The 16,556-nt window shown below is 42.3% G+C and overlaps 1 protein-coding gene across 2 annotated transcripts in view; it reads right to left on the bottom strand.

Annotated features, from left to right (window-relative positions):
• Positions 1-5,296, bottom strand: part of CIT (citron rho-interacting serine/threonine kinase) — a 144,577-nt gene extending 139,281 nt beyond the window's left edge. For both annotated transcript variants that reach the window (XM_015425327.1, XM_015425328.1), the window contains exons 1-5: positions 5,204-5,296; positions 4,222-4,363; positions 2,290-2,465; positions 1,794-1,895; positions 633-775 (exon numbers count right to left, since the gene is read on the bottom strand). In XM_015425327.1, coding sequence (XP_015280813.1) covers positions 633-775; positions 1,794-1,895; positions 2,290-2,465; positions 4,222-4,363; positions 5,204-5,296 — 656 coding nt within the window. The remainder of the gene's footprint in view (positions 1-632; positions 776-1,793; positions 1,896-2,289; positions 2,466-4,221; positions 4,364-5,203) is intronic.
• Positions 5,297-16,556: the final 11,260 nt, after the last annotated feature.

Below are 16,556 nucleotides of genomic sequence, written 5' to 3'. Positions count from 1 at the left end.
ATAACCATTGCCAATATTAACCAGGGTTTGCAACCAGGTTGAAGGTGGTTTGAACACTGGTTAACAGCAAACCCCAACTAACTATAGCTATATGTGGTGCTGATGAAAGTCTTAACCACAGTAAAAAAAACCTCAAAACAGTTGGGTAAAAGTTGGGATGCATGCAGCCCAGTGGCCCAGTCTCACTCCATTAAGCATGTTTAAGTAATCATGAGCTTTAAGTCTGCACCAACCCTTTATCTAGATAACACAATGTCAACTGGAAGTAGCCCACAGCAGAATCATTTCAATTATCTTCTACATATCATATTAGCTTGAGAGTTGATGCCCTGAGAAATGGTTTTTTTTATAATCAAGAGAGTTTCAAAAGCAATGAAGACAACACAGCAATAGGGTATGCTGTTCTATTGGGCATGCTCAAACCCTTTGTGATACTTAAAGTGTCTCTTTGGGTTCCAGCCAAGATCTACAGAAATCCTAGAATTACATTAAGGCTGCTGTCTCCAAAAGCAGGTACAAAAGAATACCAATTGCTTTCCAAAACTGCTTATGTCATCTAAAAATAAAATAAGTTTCAGTTTATTATTCCTGATCCCCAATTAAGTCTATCAGAGGTAAATGGAAGAACTTACCGGTGAACATAGCCCATGCAGTGGATGCTATGCACAGCCAGAACAAGTTCTGCCAGATAGAACCGAACACTGTTTTCATCAAGTTGTTCCTCATATCTGTTTAAGAGTGACAGTAGATCTCCTCCAGGATAATATTCCATAACCTGCATACAGTTGACACACACAAACACATCCCAGACTTGATGGAAACTGCTGGACCATCAAAAGCATGCAGTGTAAACAAATACATGAGAACTTAAGATTTAGAAAGGGTTCACAATATATTCAGCTTCACAGATGACTGATGATGAAAACCAAAGTATATACAGCTCTCTGTATGTGTTTGACTAACAAGAGTCACAGAACAGGACTCAAGAATTGGCAGCTATAATTAAAAATTAGTATATTTTTGCAATCCAGTCATTAAAACTGAAGCATAGGATTGTGGACACATTGGCTGCATTCAGATGCAACAAATGCAATTAAAATGTGCACAAACTTAGCTTCTACTGATCTAATGAGTTTTCCAGTAGTCTCTTCCTCTCCTCCTCCTTTCCCCACCTCCACATTCACATAGCATGCTAGGCTCAAGCTAGGCTACATCAATGCTAAAATTTATTTCAGTAAAGGAATTTCCACTTCTGCATAAACAAGAAGGCATAGCAGAAGTCCACAAAAACAAAATCCCACTCTCAGTCACACGGCAGGCTCTTTTTGTAGCAGGTACTCATTTGCTTATTAAGCGACACACCCCTAATGTAGCCAATCCTCCAAGAGCTTACAGTAGCTCCTGTAAGAAGAGCTCTGTAAGCTCTTGGAGGATTGGCTACATTACGGGGGTGTGGCCTAATATGCAAAGGAGTACCTGCTACAAAAAGAGCCCTGCGGGAGGGGGTCTTATCTATAAAGGCCTGAAGATACTTCAGTTTTGTTTTATTTTTGTCTTTCTTTAAAAGGTCAACATTTTAAAACATTTAAACAAGGGTATGGCTGAAAAAAACAAGTCCCTTCAAGCATTCTCTTGTTCTTAGACTCAAGTATATGCCATTCTCTGTAATGGCTCTGAAGTGAATGCAGCACAACTGAAATGCTGTTCAACAGTCCTCAGCAGTCAGCTACATACAATGAAGGTGAAAAACTATCACTCCCACCTGAAATGGGCCTGCCAGCCAAAAAACTCACCAAATAAAGGTGTTTTTTGTCCTGAAATGCATAATGCAGTTGTGGAATCCAAGGGCTAATACTCTGAGATAATATATTCCGTTCTTCCTCAAAGAATGATACCTAGGAGGAGTAAATATAAATCATCACTACATCCTTAAAAACAAAACAAACCATGTGTGGTTTAGCATTTTGTTATTACAGCAGAGACAATTATGCATAGAGTCAAAGGACTGGATCGCATGGTCCTTTGCATTAATGGAAAGCATTTGTCAGCAGAACAGAACTCCACTGCCTCCCCAATCTCACCACAGTACACTGATCTCCCCAAAATGCTGCTTACCACACTTCCCCAGAAGTAATGGTAAGATAATAAGAGTGGTCTAACACCACAGCAAGCTCAGGATACATTGTGATTTCCCCTGTGATTTACATAGTCTGATAAGGGAAAGAATTCTCAGCGCTCCTAAAAACTTATGAGCAATTGGCAGGGTATAAAATTAAGAAGGGAACATACTTGATTCTGTGCCAACATAGTCTCCTTGCTCATCACCTTCATGGCCCAGATGTCACCAGTTGCCTTCTCTCTCACTACCTGCACTTCTGCAAAGTGACCACGTCCCACCAGGCTCCTGACTTCAAAGTCCTTCACACTGGGCTGAAGGTCCCGGAACTCTGCTATTGAATCTGAATCTGTGCAAGGGAAAGCATGTAATATTAAGGAATAAAATGGGTTGTTGCCCAGAATTTTATGTAAGTGATGTTAACTTTCTCAGCCTGCATTCTCTCTTCTGTCCAATTCACTGCTGCCAGTTTGTTCATCTGTTTTGTCATTCAAACATCAAGACCTCTTTCACAGCCCTGTATCAGCTTCCCATCTCTTTACGTTAGGTCGTTGATCTTACTTTTAATGTTCTGACACTTCACTCCATCATCCCTTTCTTTTTCTGCTCTCATATCCCAAAATATTCCTGATGCTGAAGTTCACTCCTGTAGTTCTAATGCCCTGACAATGCAATCTTAAGCAGAAATATATGCTTTTAAATCTATTGAAGTCAATGGACTTAAAAGGGTTTACCTGCATCAGTGGCATTTGCACCTTTGAAAAGAGGTTTCACAAATCTTTTGCCAATGCCTTTCCTCTGGTATTAATCTTTTATCATTCAGTTTTACTCATGCAGTAAGTAGTTCAGTGAATAATTAAGCAATAGCAGCCTTAAAACATGGCTTTGTTAATAACAGAAAACAACCATTCAGAATTCTTTTCAGAGACATCCTAGTTTGAGTTGGCTCATACCTGCTTTGGCAGTAGCACCAGCCCCTCCCTCAAAAATAATTTCCTAAATACAGAGTAGATGTTTATTGATTTTTACTGAAAACCTTTTATGCCACTTTCCCACCCAATTCAGAGTCCCCAAGGAAAGGCTTTCAAAGAAAATACATTTCAGTAGCTCCGATATTACAGATTCACCTTGCAGGCCAACAAGAGAAGTATAACCTTGCTTAGGCAATCTTTCTAGCCATTTAACTCTTTATTATACTTAAGTATCTGCTTTAGGTACTGACTACCATATCTGAGGAGCTGCGGTGGCTCAAGTGGTTAGGACACTGAACTGCAGGCTGTGGAAGGTCAGTAGTTCAGCGTTCGAGACCCGGGTGCCGCAAGATGGATTGAGCCCCCGGTCTCTAGTTCCAGCTCCTGCCAACCTAGCAGTTCGAAAGCAAGACATTGCAAGTAGATCAATAGGTACCACTTCGGTGGGAAGGTAACAGCGTTCCGTGCGCCTTGGTGTTTAGTCATGCCGGCCACATGACCACGGAAACGTCTTCGGACAGCGCTGGCTCTTCGGCTTTGAAACGGAGATGAGCACCGCAACCCTAGAGTTGGATTCGACTGGCTTTCGAGCAAGGGAACCTTTATCTTTACCTACCATATCTGAATCTTTTCCAATGTCCTCAACTAGCGAAAATAAAGGCTAAAGTTACAGTACTGCTGTTTACATCATTGAGGCCTCTGCCAGAGCCCAGCTGGAGTGACCCCACAGCCACCACCTTCAACAGACTTTCAACGATTTGAGTACATAAATCCTACACAGAATAGAAGGGCAAGGAGACAGCATGCATGAGATCCAGACACACTCCTGTCAATGTTCCCTCTAAGCTATGGAGTCCTGTGAGCAAAAATTCTACTCTGTGGGCTACTGGCATTAAAGTTGTGAGCAAGTAATTTGGCTACTGCATAAATTAGTTTGCTCTGGAGCCATCCTTCCTGAGCTAAGACAGAAATGTGTGAGCCAGAGGCTAAAAAACTGTGAGCTAGCTCACACTAACTCAGCTTAGAGGGAACACTGACTCCTATTACTACAGCAATATTATTTAGCACAAGCTCTTCAAAGAACAAATTTGCTCTTGCATTTTTTTATATTCTAAAAAAATGAGAAAAACATACACTTTCTAATGAAGTTGTCCACATGCTTCATTTTCATTAAAGTGTGGTTGCTGCATTGTTCAAAAAACACCATTAGGGAGTCCAAGATGCCTTCTCTGGAAAGTAGAGACATCTGCTGTTGTGCCACAGAAGGTAGCTTACCCTGGTAACAAAGGCAAGAACCAATGAGCCTCAGACAAAAACAGGAAGATAACATCCTTATAAGTTATAGAAATTAATTTTCTAGAAGGTTGCTTTAAACCAAGTAAAGCAATTCAATATTTCCCCCTGCTTTACAGCAAATCATTCAGGGAACTTAATTTTTTCTACTGTCACCTCCAATTATTGTCACTCTAGTGCTGTGATTAGGGACCTTAACCTTTACACCAGTCATTCAAAACCAACTGCCCTGTGACTGAAAAAGGTAAACCAGCAAACAAGGAAAGAGTGCCATCCTCCAGCAAGACCATCTATTATTCAGAAATCAAATGCACCCTTGGAAAAAGGGAATGGGGATCTAATGTACTGGACAAGTTGTATATGTTCAAGTGAAAGAAATTGGGTTTTCCTGAAAACATAACTTGCATTGATCATTAGGCTACTACACAGAGAAATTCCACATAGAATTGCACTGAAAGTCACTTTATTACCCTAGCTGGCAACAATGAGAAAAGAGTAGCAGTAATCAAATCTAGATGGGCCACTCTTTGAATGACCTTCTGTGAATTCCCACTGTCACAGACATTACCCCATCCATACCTCTGAAATTGCAGTGTAGGGCAGATGGCACAAGTGGCCAATATTTGTCCCCATGACCACCAATTACTTAATTGAAAGAGAAATACAGAACTCTAAAATCAGACTTGTCATGAATATTTACACACACAAAATATTGCTTCTTTAGCACCACAGGATGTTGATGAAAAACTCGTACACTTACACAGTTTTGAACTAAGAGGAAAGATGGGATATAAGCATTTCAATAAATAAATAAACTTTTAACCTGAAACAGCAAGTTAAGTCGAGAAGCACGACTGGCAATGGACTCCATGCCTGTTTCTACACCGTTACGTGCACCGTATTTAAACTTCAGCATCGTTACAATCGACCTGCAAAAGAAGCTGTGTGTTTTACAGATGTTGCAGAATTATTAACACCCAAAGCAAGTTTTGAGAACTTTCATTCGGCTTTCAGACCTACAGCTCTAGGAAATATTTTTAAAAGGAGGGAGCTATGGCTCAAAAGTAGATCACATTGCACACATTTCCAGTTAAGGAGCTGCATCGCTCTTTCCCCACCCCTCTGTATTTCGGCTTTACAACCAGCCCTGTTAGAGTAAGATAAGAGACTGCAACTGGACGCAGCCCAAGGAAACTCCATTGCTGGGTGGGGGATTCGAACCAAGGTCTCCCCAGTCCTAACCCAAGACAGTCATTATTAGTCATAATACTGGCAGAAAGTGCGCATAAGAATATGCAGAGTGCCCTCACCACACAGCCGGGCAAATATTAGCTCCAATACATCTTCCTCTAAACGTTACTTAAACCACTTCCCCGGTCCAGCCAAGCACCCTACTACCGACCCCCGAGTGACACGCGCGGGGTGGGCTTCAGCCACACGCACAAGCTCAGCCATGAAGCCACAACCCCCGCTTCCGCCCCTAGCGCGACCAACCCCTCCCATTACCTCAGAGCCGAACCTCCGGCTTTCCCGCCATCCGGTTTGAATGGGCTCAACAAGCAGATACGTCGCCACTGTGACTTGCCTCGCCTACCGAGACCCTGTGACTTAAGACTTCCACCAATCCGCTGGCGTGGTGACATCATAAAAGGAGACTGACAGCCAGCCGTATTTCCTCGCCCTTCTAGCTTCTCATCTCCTTGCAGAATGACCGCCTGGAGGAAGGGGGCGTGGCCAAATTAGCCCAACTGCCCTAACGGCTGTCAGTTGTATCTCTGTGTCATTTGCTGCTTCAGCGTGTTACGGTGTAGGAGGACTGCAGTTCCTTCGTCGCGATTGCTAGGGGAACTAAAGAGTAGACCCCGAGAAAATATGAGTGTCGCAGAGCTTTTTCCACTTTCTTATTTTTCGTACTGATCCGGGTATACGGAAGTCCTAAGGGCAGTAAAAGGAATAAGAAAACAGGTAGAATTGCACGTCCATCTTCGTTAGTTTTATATTTTTATTGTGCATTTCTTTAGGTGTGCAATGGCTCTTCCATGCCCTTCCCCCACACAACAACCCTGAGAGGTAGATTAGGCTGAGAGAGAGGCATCACTATATTTTTTATTTATTGAATTTATAACATTTTAGTCCACCTTCCTCTGAAAGACTCAAAGAAGGATTTGAATCCAGGCCTTAGGGTTGCCAGCTTCCAGGTGGGGCCTGGAGATCTCCTGCTTTTACAACTGATCTCCAGCTGACAGAGGAGAAGAAGAAGAGATTGGATTTATACCCCGCCCTTCGCTACCCAAAGGTGTCTCAGAGCGGCTTACAAACTCCTTTCCCTTCCCCTCCCCACAACAGACACCTTGTGAGGTAGGTGGGGCTGAGAGAGCTCTTGACAGAAACTGCTCTTTTTCAAGAAGAGCCCTTATCAGAACTATGGCTTGCCCAAGGCCATTCAGTCAGGTGCAAGTGGAGGAGTGGGGAATCAAACCCGGTTCTCCCAGATTGGAGTCCGTGCACTTAACCACTATACCAAACTGGCTCTCCCCTGAAGATCAGCTCCCCTGGAGAGCATGGCTGCTTTGAAAGGTGGACTTTATGCCATTGTACCATCCTCTCCCAACCCCCCCCCCTTTTTGGATCTACCCCCAAAGTCTCCAGATATTTTCCAACCCAGACCTGGCAACCCTAGGCCTACAAATTCATAGTACACAGGGTTGCCAGTCTCCAGGTGGTGGCTGGAGATCTCCTGGGATTACAACTGATCTCCAGGCAACAGAGATTGGTTCACCTGGAGAAGGCCCCTTTGGAAGGTGGATTCTATGGCATTATACCCCACTGAAGTCCCAACCTCTCCCCAACCCTGCTCTTCCCAGGCTCCGCCCCCAAAATCTCCAGGTATTTCCTAACCCTGAGCTGGCAACCCTAATAGTAAAACAAACCACTACCCCACACTGGTTGTATTGTGGAAGCTACTCTAGTGTGGAAGTAGTAAAGATGAGCCAGGCAGGTGAGAAGTTGCCAGACTACAGGTGGTATAATACAACCACAAATAGACCAGCACCTATAATAGCTCACTGTAAGGACCCAATCCAAGTGCTGTACAAAACTAAATTATTATTTTAAACATTTCTACATAGTTTTCTTCATACAAAAACCTTATAAGGAGACACAGTTTCAGGAAGTGGAACACCAAAGCAACGTGGGTTTAAGAACACTATATATACAGTCCAGTATCTTATGCCTAGGCACACCATTCCAAAATAAAGTCCAACAGTTTAATTCCCACGTTGCCTAATAAAAGGCACAGCCATATGATTGACATTCTATTCTGACGGGGTGTGTTGACCTTTTTCCCATTTCCCAAAAGAGCTTCGTCTGAGAAGTGACTGTGACCAGTCTGTGGTAACACCTTTTCTTTCAATCTTGAAATCAGTAGCCTGAAGCCTACAATTTTCTTTCCAAAATCTCCAGGTATTTGCGAACCTGGAGCTGGCAACGCTAGAGGTTAGGGTTATAACTGAAGTGGTGATAGATTCCAGAATCACTCTTTCGAGCATTACAATGCAGCGAAGCTATTTCAGAATAAAGAAATGCAGCAGAACCTTCAAGTAATGTGTAATGGAGAAGGGAAGCTTGGGCCAGGATCCTTGGTGTCAGAATGGGCAGTTAGGGGGGTGTTCCTGTTTTCATCTGTGAAATATTGAATGGCATTAAATTGCTGAGAGGACAGAATGGGAGGGGTTCCTTGGAATACTGGTAGGGCAAAATGTAATTCATGGGTCAAATACTGACCTACAGAAAGGACTGTAGCTCCGTGGGCACAAAACATGTTCAGCATGTATGCCATATAGCTTGGTTCAGTCCAGTGTTCCCTCTAAGCTGAGTTAGTAGGAGCAAGCTCACAGTTTTTTAGCCTCTAGTTCACACATTTTTGTCTTAGCTTAGGAAGGATGGCTCCAGGCAGACTAATTGATGCAGTAGCCAAATCGCTCGCTCACAATTGTAAATGCCAGTAGCTCACAATGTAGAATTTTTGCTCACAAGACTCCACAGATTAGAGAGAGCATTGGTTCAGTCCCCTGATACGTCTGTAAAAGGCTCTGAAGTACCGGTAACTGGCCTGGGAAAGAAGATCCTCTGCATTAGAGAGCAGTGCTGTCTGTCAAGGTAGGATATCTTGGATCAATGATCTCCCCTGGCATAGAGCAGCAGCTTTGCCTGCTCTTTTAATTTGTTTTTCCATTCAACCTGGGGTCCTTATAACAACAAAATAATACCATTAGCTTTTATATAAGGTTTTAATTAAGAGAACAGATGCAGTTTGTGGTTTTAAGTGAAGTAAATAGTTAAAATGATGAGCTGGAGCCATTGTAACTGTGTAAAACAATGGCAGGATTATGGGCCTGTATGAAGAGCAAACGATATAGTAGCAAACTAGAGATAAAGATGACAGGGAGGGGCAGAGGAATGTGGATGGCAAGGAATAGCCTTGACTTAAAGGTAAAGGTTCCCTTGCTCGAAAGCCAGTCGAATCCGACTCTAGGGTTGCGGTGCTCATCTCCGTTTCAAGGCCGAAGAGCCAGCGCTGTCCGAAGAAGTTTCCGTGGTCATGTGGCCGGCATGACTAAACACCAAGGCGCACGGAACGCTGTTACCTTCCCACCGAAGTGGTACCTATTTATCTACTTGCAATTTCTTGCTTTCGAACTGCTAGGTTGGCAGGAGCTGGAACTAGAGACAGGAGCTCCCCCCGTCTTGCGGCACCCGGGTCTTGAACTGCTGAACTACTGACCTTCCACAGCCTGCAGTTCAGCGTCTTAACCACTTGAGCCTTGACTTACATAAACACTAATAAGTACTCATGCCTAATGATTTCATGAATATTAGCTGTCACGCCTTGAATGCTTAAACTGCTAATCAGAATTAACATATAATCTATGATGATGTATGATGAAGGGAGAGGGGTCATGTCAAGGAGTTGTATGTTGGGGTGGGTCTGAAAGATTGTGAGTCCTAACTACCTAGACCAATGAGGGAATGGGGCAGGGATCTTGTGGCTGGGGAGAGGTGATAAATGGAGGTTGTGTGGAATGTGAGTTTGAGTTCGTCTCCCTTTATTAATAAAGAAAATAAAAGGAAACTCAAGTCTGACTGCTCCCTTTGGTGGTTTAGTGTTTTCCGCCCTGGAGTGGCCGGGGGGGGGGGAATACAGACCTTTTGTTTACAACACTTATAACAACAAAACAATACAATTAGCTTTTATATAATGTTTTTAATTAAGAAAACAGATGCAGCTTATGGTTTTGATTGCTGCATTTAATTTTTATTGTGTTTTATATCTGTTTCGATTTATGGTGAGACACAAGTAAACTGTCTGCCCGATGACTGATGAGATAAAAATCTTGAAATAAACAAAACTAATATATTTAGCACTCATTAATTACTATCGTGGAGAAGACCTTGACTCTTGTTAATAGCTACATATGTATCATCAGTGGGTGTTAAAAGCTATGAAATTTTCTTCAATAGCTTTTTAAGGCTGGACACTTCTACGTACTAGATACACCAACCAGCCATGGTGGCAGCATCTGTAGTGGGCAGGAGATATAATTTTTGAGAGGCTCATGCTGCTTTTACCATATTGTTATGCTTTTCCCACTTCCTCAGTCAGTGTGATATTTGAAGAGCTATGAAACTGGGCTTCGTTTCCTTCAGATGAGAGAACAGTGGAGACCGACAATGATATCTTCCACACAGACTTGTTGCTACCACTTTGGTTGCAAATGAAATCCTGTTTTGCTTCGGTGTTGTTTTTTTGGCAAGCTTTGAAATTACTTTGTTGCACATTTCCCCCAATGTGTCTTCCATGCTTTGTTAAATCTCTTTTGATCTGATGTTTTTTTTGGGGGGGGGACTGCTTCCATAGTGCTTTTCCCCTTATGGAAGTTCTGCTCTGTTGCCAGATGTCCCACCCACCCCACCATTTTAAACCCGAAAAAATCATTCAGTGCTGCAAAATGGCAGTCATTTATTTTATTATTTGCATAACAAATGGTATATTGCTGCAGTAAAATAACACCCAAAACACTTTTTAGAGAAGATTTTAAAAAGTGTTTCATGTTGCTATGCAAACCGTGTGGTCGGAGTGTGGGGTGGGTAGTTGGCAATGACCCAAGCTGGTGCGGTCCTTTAATTTTCAGACAAAAAAAATCACTTGGGACCACAAAATGACACTGTCATTTCCCCCTCCCCTTTTAAATTAACATAATAGTAACATATTGCTGCAGCAAAATAATGTAACAAATTAGAGAGTTTTTTCTTTGGGGCACAAATCAGTAAAAGAGATTTACACCAAGTGGGAAAATGTAATGTGGGCCTTCCTTTGGGTAGTTTCCTTGTTGACCTTATTGTGGTATATCTCTGCAGCACGTGTGTGTGCACATGCACACACACAAAGGCATTGAATAAGGAATATGCGCATTGAAAACACCACACACTCACAGAAGGTGTGTGGAACACCTGCACCCAAAGTGCACTGTTGAGTGGTACCTCAGCTCTATAAGCTAAAGGTAGAAAAGTACTATTATGTGGAAGATATCAAGGTCTTTGTAATATTTGCTCTATCAGCACATAAATAGACAAACTGAGTGAAAAGTACTGAGACTGACGAGTGATTTCAGCTCTCATACTTTTATTAGTGCAGAACAAGACAACTCTAGCTGGCTCGCAGGCCGGCTTATATTCCCTGAAAAAACCCCACCCAAAAGACACCCTACACAAGTGATTGGTTATTTACAGTGGCCGACAGTTCCATGGGCTCTCAGTCCGGAGCCTAGCTCACCGATTGGTGCGGGTTAGGATCTGCTTAGCACATTGTGTTCTGGAGCGAAGCTCGGATGTTTCGCCTGACTGTGTAGAGCCCTTGCCTCGCACACAGTCTGAGATGAATACATTACACTGAGCATAAGTTTTTTAAAAATCTTAACATCTGGAATTGAATAGAGGAGCACCAAAATTGTTTTAGGATGTTATTTAACTGTTTGTTAATTGTCTGTGTAATTTAACATTTTATATTGTTTTATCTGGCATTATGCCGTGTTAGCCGCCCTGAGCTGCGGGGAGGGCGGGATAGAAATCTAAATAATAAATAAATAAATAAATAATAAATAAGTGGAACTAAAGAGACAAGACATCAGATACCCAAAGAAAGATACTGCACCCCTAAAGTTGTTTTCAGCCAATTCACAGCTCTCACTCTGCCTCCATCTCTGGGGCTTCAAAACTGCCAGATGCCGTTTCACACCTATAATTTGCCACGTGGGCATCTCAGGCTCAAGGTGATGTTGAGATTCCAAGACTAGAACTTCTGATGTGTCTTATGGTCTAGGGTTGCCTTAGAGTATGCCCTCCCAAACTGCTATTTCCTCCAGGGGAACTGATCTCTGTAATCTGGAGATTAGTTGTACTTCCTGGAGAATTCCAGGCCTTACATGGAGGTTGGTAACCCTTGGCCCAATATGGATTGAGAATGTAGCAATAGGAGAGCAGGGTTAACTCCCTCCCCATACCATTTCCTTGATCAAAAATTGCTTTTCTGGGATAAAAAGACAGGTACAATATGGGTCTCTTCTTTACTGGGATTTAAAGGTAGCCTGATGTTGATCAGGGAAATTATGCAAGCCTACTTTCCCCAGTGCTATGATCATGATCCATAGTACAAGACCTTTGTGGTGGCTTTTTAGAGCCAAAAGACATGTTGAAAGTGTCAGTCATGGTCCGGAATACCAGCGTCATGTACAGTTTGGTACTTCTGCAGATGAAATGGAAACATTCATAGCCATTAAAAGAACACAAAGCCTCTTTTGTAAAATCCCTGACTTCCACCCAGATCTCTTTAAGCAAAACTATAATTATAGATCCATTCACATTAATCAAACAGCAAATTTATAATATTTTAACCCATGAAGCCCACTTTGTATTGTCTAGTTCAACTTGCCATAGCTGCAAAGCATGTGCTGAACCACTGATGCCACAGAGCTTATCTGCTCTCCTGTGCTTGGTGCATACATGCTGATAAACAGATGTTCCAAAAGCACAATAAACTTTCAGAATTCTCTTGTCTCTCAAGAAAGCTGACCCTGTAGCAGCTGCCCATGGAACATCCTACTACTCAAGGAAATGAGGGGGTGGTAAAACAATCCTATTTTAATTATAATCAACTCTGACAATTTCTAGGAACATTCATCTTTTATAAGTGTTATTTCCTACTACATTGGATAATGGCTCACAAATGGCTTTAATGTTAGTGGGGGGTTTCCCCATATCCTTTGACAAGGGTTGAAGGATGACGCCTTAAGGTGCTGACAGCTAACCACATTAGTATGCATTGAAACTGTATTCTGCAATGTGACTTTGAGCTTTTAGACAACGATTGCTATGTTTGTGGTTTGCATGGTACACCCTTCATCAGGGATGTATCTGAGATGCTAGCTGTAGATAGAGCCAGTTACTTTTCTCTCATTTTCTACCAAATGGGGAGTTTGTGGAGGCTGGGGATAGTATGTGAAGGTGATGAAATAGAAACTGTCTGCGTGGCAGTCTCTGTGGTATTGGCAGGAGCACATCTCCTTTTCAGCTCACCTGGTCATCTCAGTTGCTGTTCTCTAGATGGACCCTGGAGATTTCCCAGAACTACAACTGATCTCCAGACAGTAGAGATAAATTCTGCTGGAGAAAATTCCTGCTTTGTAGGGTAGACTCTATGGCATTATACCCCCTGAAGTCTCATCCTTCCCCAAACCCCACCTTCCTCAGGCTGTACCCCCAAATCTCCAGGTATCTCCCAATTCAGAATTGGAAGTCCTGGTTACAGGACTCCATGATTCTGATGTTTTGTTTTCTCAATAAACACATGCAAAACGGGGTTCTGTGCACATTTTGATGTGATTATACAACCCTCAGTGGGCATGGTAAATACTGAGCAATACATCCTAATGTTTTGAAGCAGAATTGTATTTTGTTTTAACCATAGGTCATAACCGAAACTGTAAATGAATATACAAAAAGCAGAACATCAGAGAACAAAATGTCAATCTATACAGTCATTAATTATTAGAACCACATTTGCAGAAAGAACCTTTTGACATACTTGCTTTTCAGCAAAGGCATATCAAGCAACATTTTGCTGTCAACTAGGAAGAATTCAATGTTTTATTAATTTGCCAACAGGAAACTGAGATATCTCTATATAAATTGGGTAACTCAACAAATACTGCAGTTAAATCCACCACTACATCTCCTCTGCAAATACAAAGTTGTAGATTAAAGGCAAATCCCTGTAATGACCACTTAAGACTACAGTGGAGATCCATCCATTCAGTAGTAAGGATAAATGAAGCCTTCCTGAAAGGATCTTTAATGAGGTCTGTTAGGTTAGCTATTGTAATCATGATTAAGTTTAAACTTGTAATACAATGGCTCCTAATTAGATTTCAGATGCCTTGACAGGTCAGTAGCATCCCAGTGCAGTTGTGTGTTTGCACCAGTAGTTCTTTGACTATACAGTTATTCCAGATTAAGCACAATATCTTTTTAAAGCACAGCCAAACCTCATTGGTTTGAGTTGATGCTTTGTGATGTCATTGCTACCACAGAAACCATGTGTCACCTGTCTGAAGGTGCCACTCAGCAGTAGGAGAGCAAGGAAAAGATGAAAGAAGATGCATCATCTTGAGTCTAACATGGTAATCAAAGCTGTTCAACAGCAAGAAGATTCTGAGTTCAATTCCAGTCTTCCAGTGACCCAGATGTCTCAAGATATTGACTGGTTGCACTGTCAGGCAAGCCTGTGCAAAGTAAACCTTTATAACCGTGACAGACAAAACGTCAATAAAGAACGGAAACTGGTTTGCTTTGTCGATGTCTCCAACCTTAATGAGAAAGATAAAGATCAGGAATCCGAGCCATCTGGTAGCCAGTCCAGTGATTTTGACTCTCTTTATGGATTTGACTTGGAGGAAAAGGAGGTCATTGTAATAAAAGATGACAACAAAAATCCATCAAACACGGAAGGATCTGTCTGCTTTTTCAAACAAGGTCACTGCCACAAAGGTAATGTGGTAAAATGGCTCAGTAACGACCTTCAGAAATACGCCGCTGGATTCCAGCATGCCCTAACCCCTTTGAAAATCCCTCCAAAATCCATCCTGTCTGATTCACCAGCAGAGGACAAGACATCTCAGCATGATGATATGATTTTCGACTGTTCCGGTGCCTAAAGAAAAAATCCACATGATCATTCCCATCCTATCAATCATTTCTATCCTATCTATAAACTGTGTTCCTTGATCTTTCAGATGGCATGGAAAAAGGATCAAGGAGGATCTTCAATAAAAATGTTTGTAAAGTGAAAAGCAAAGAGAGGCTCTTTTGTGAACCACTTTCAATAGATCTTGACAAGGAATCAGGCATCAGCTAGATCATTATGAGACACTCTGCTCATAAAATTGGTCACCATTCTCATCATTCTGACCCTATGACATTCCTCCTTACGTCGGGTTCCAGCCCCTCCTGCTTTGAACTCAAACTCCTTTTCTTTACATTCAAAGATTTCCATGTCCCTAGATCCTACCTGATTCTTCTTCCACTTTCATAGCCTAATGCGTCCCTACCTGTGACCTTCACAGGACCTCCTTCCTCCACCACCTTCAGAAGGTCTCCTGCTCCCTCCATCACTAGTCCCATTCTCCCTTGTTGCCCCCTTTTGCCTGGAACTACCTCTCAAGGAAATGTGTACATTGTTTGGATCCCTCTTCAAACCCCACTTTTTCTGTGAAACCTTTCGCCTTAGTCCGCCTCTCCTGCAGAGATAATGTAACTGGATAAATGCATATTCTTCCTTTGTTTATCCCTGCCTCCATTTCCTTTCTCCTTTTCACATGTTGAATTTTAAATTGTAAGCCACTCAGAGTAAGGAGCTGTCTTTGTAGTTTGTGATGTGTGCATGTACAGTGATTGTTTTATAGAAAATAAAATAAAAACAATCCAAGGTTATGCTACAAAACCTCAGATCAATTATTTAAAAAACACAAGTATCCAGCCCTTGTGGTGGTAGAAATATAGTTCCAAACAGGGGTCGTTTCATAGAAAAAGAGCTATGGGAACTCATTAGCATATGCCACACCCCCTGACATCAGGGGCCCGGCAGTGGACCTGCAAGGCCGGAGGGAGTGCGAGGAAGCCCCACCAAGGCCCTCCCTGGCCCCAGGCAGGCACGGGTGGGGAGAGGCGGGGAGGAAGCAACTTACCCTCCCTCTTCTTCTGCCTCCTCCTGGCTGAATGAGGGCCGGAAGTGGGGCGGCCGGAAGCAAGGGGCGGGGCTTCGTCATGTGCCCCCCCCCCCTCGCACCTCACCCGGGGGAACTGTGATCCCCCTCGAAATGACCTCTGGTTCCAAATGTATAGGCAATGGGGAAGATCCAAAGAACCATCAGGTTCTACAAACACTTGCACCAGAGCTTGCAAAAAGTGCTTGTGTGGTGCTATAGATAGTGTAGTAGTTGTCAAGTGCTTCTTGTTTTAGAGCAGAAGATACCTTCTACATACAGAAATGTACCTTTGGATCCAGCCCAGTGACCACAGAAGACTCTACATTTAGGTGGGTGGGGGTCTGTGCTAGAAAAATAATCCTATGAAACTACTGAAAATTCTACATGTATGTCCACACTTCCAAGTAATTATCTATACTTTTAAAAACAATAAACTAAAATAACTAGACCATATAACTAATGTCAAAGATTAGAATAGTAATCTTTCATGACTGAACATGATTGTATAAAGAACAACATTCATTTCCTTGCCTACATCTGAAAATGAGGCTGAGAAAAGGGGAAGCTGAAGTTTAGTATTACCCTTTCACGCCTTTGTGGCATTTGGTATCTATTCTTTCTGGATGATGTAGCTATAAATGTTAATTCCGATGCTTAATCTGTATATTTTCAATATGTTAAATTCTAGACTGTTCAGTGCAGCCATGCCTGATGTGCCCAATCTGCTCACTATCTATGAAGCTGCACTGGCATCAGTAGACTCTGTAAAAAAGACATATAGTTAGTACAGTCATAGCAATGTGTACCTTTTTTGATAACTCCTGGCTATGTGCATTTTCTGTAGCCTTTCTGCAAGGG

This window comes from Gekko japonicus, unplaced genomic scaffold (assembly GCF_001447785.1).
Source record: "Gekko japonicus isolate JY-2015 unplaced genomic scaffold, Gekko_japonicus_V1.1 scaffold135, whole genome shotgun sequence".
In the NCBI taxonomy this organism is placed as follows: Eukaryota; Metazoa; Chordata; class Lepidosauria; order Squamata; family Gekkonidae; genus Gekko; species Gekko japonicus.
This window is presented reverse-complemented; position numbering and strand designations above follow the sequence as displayed.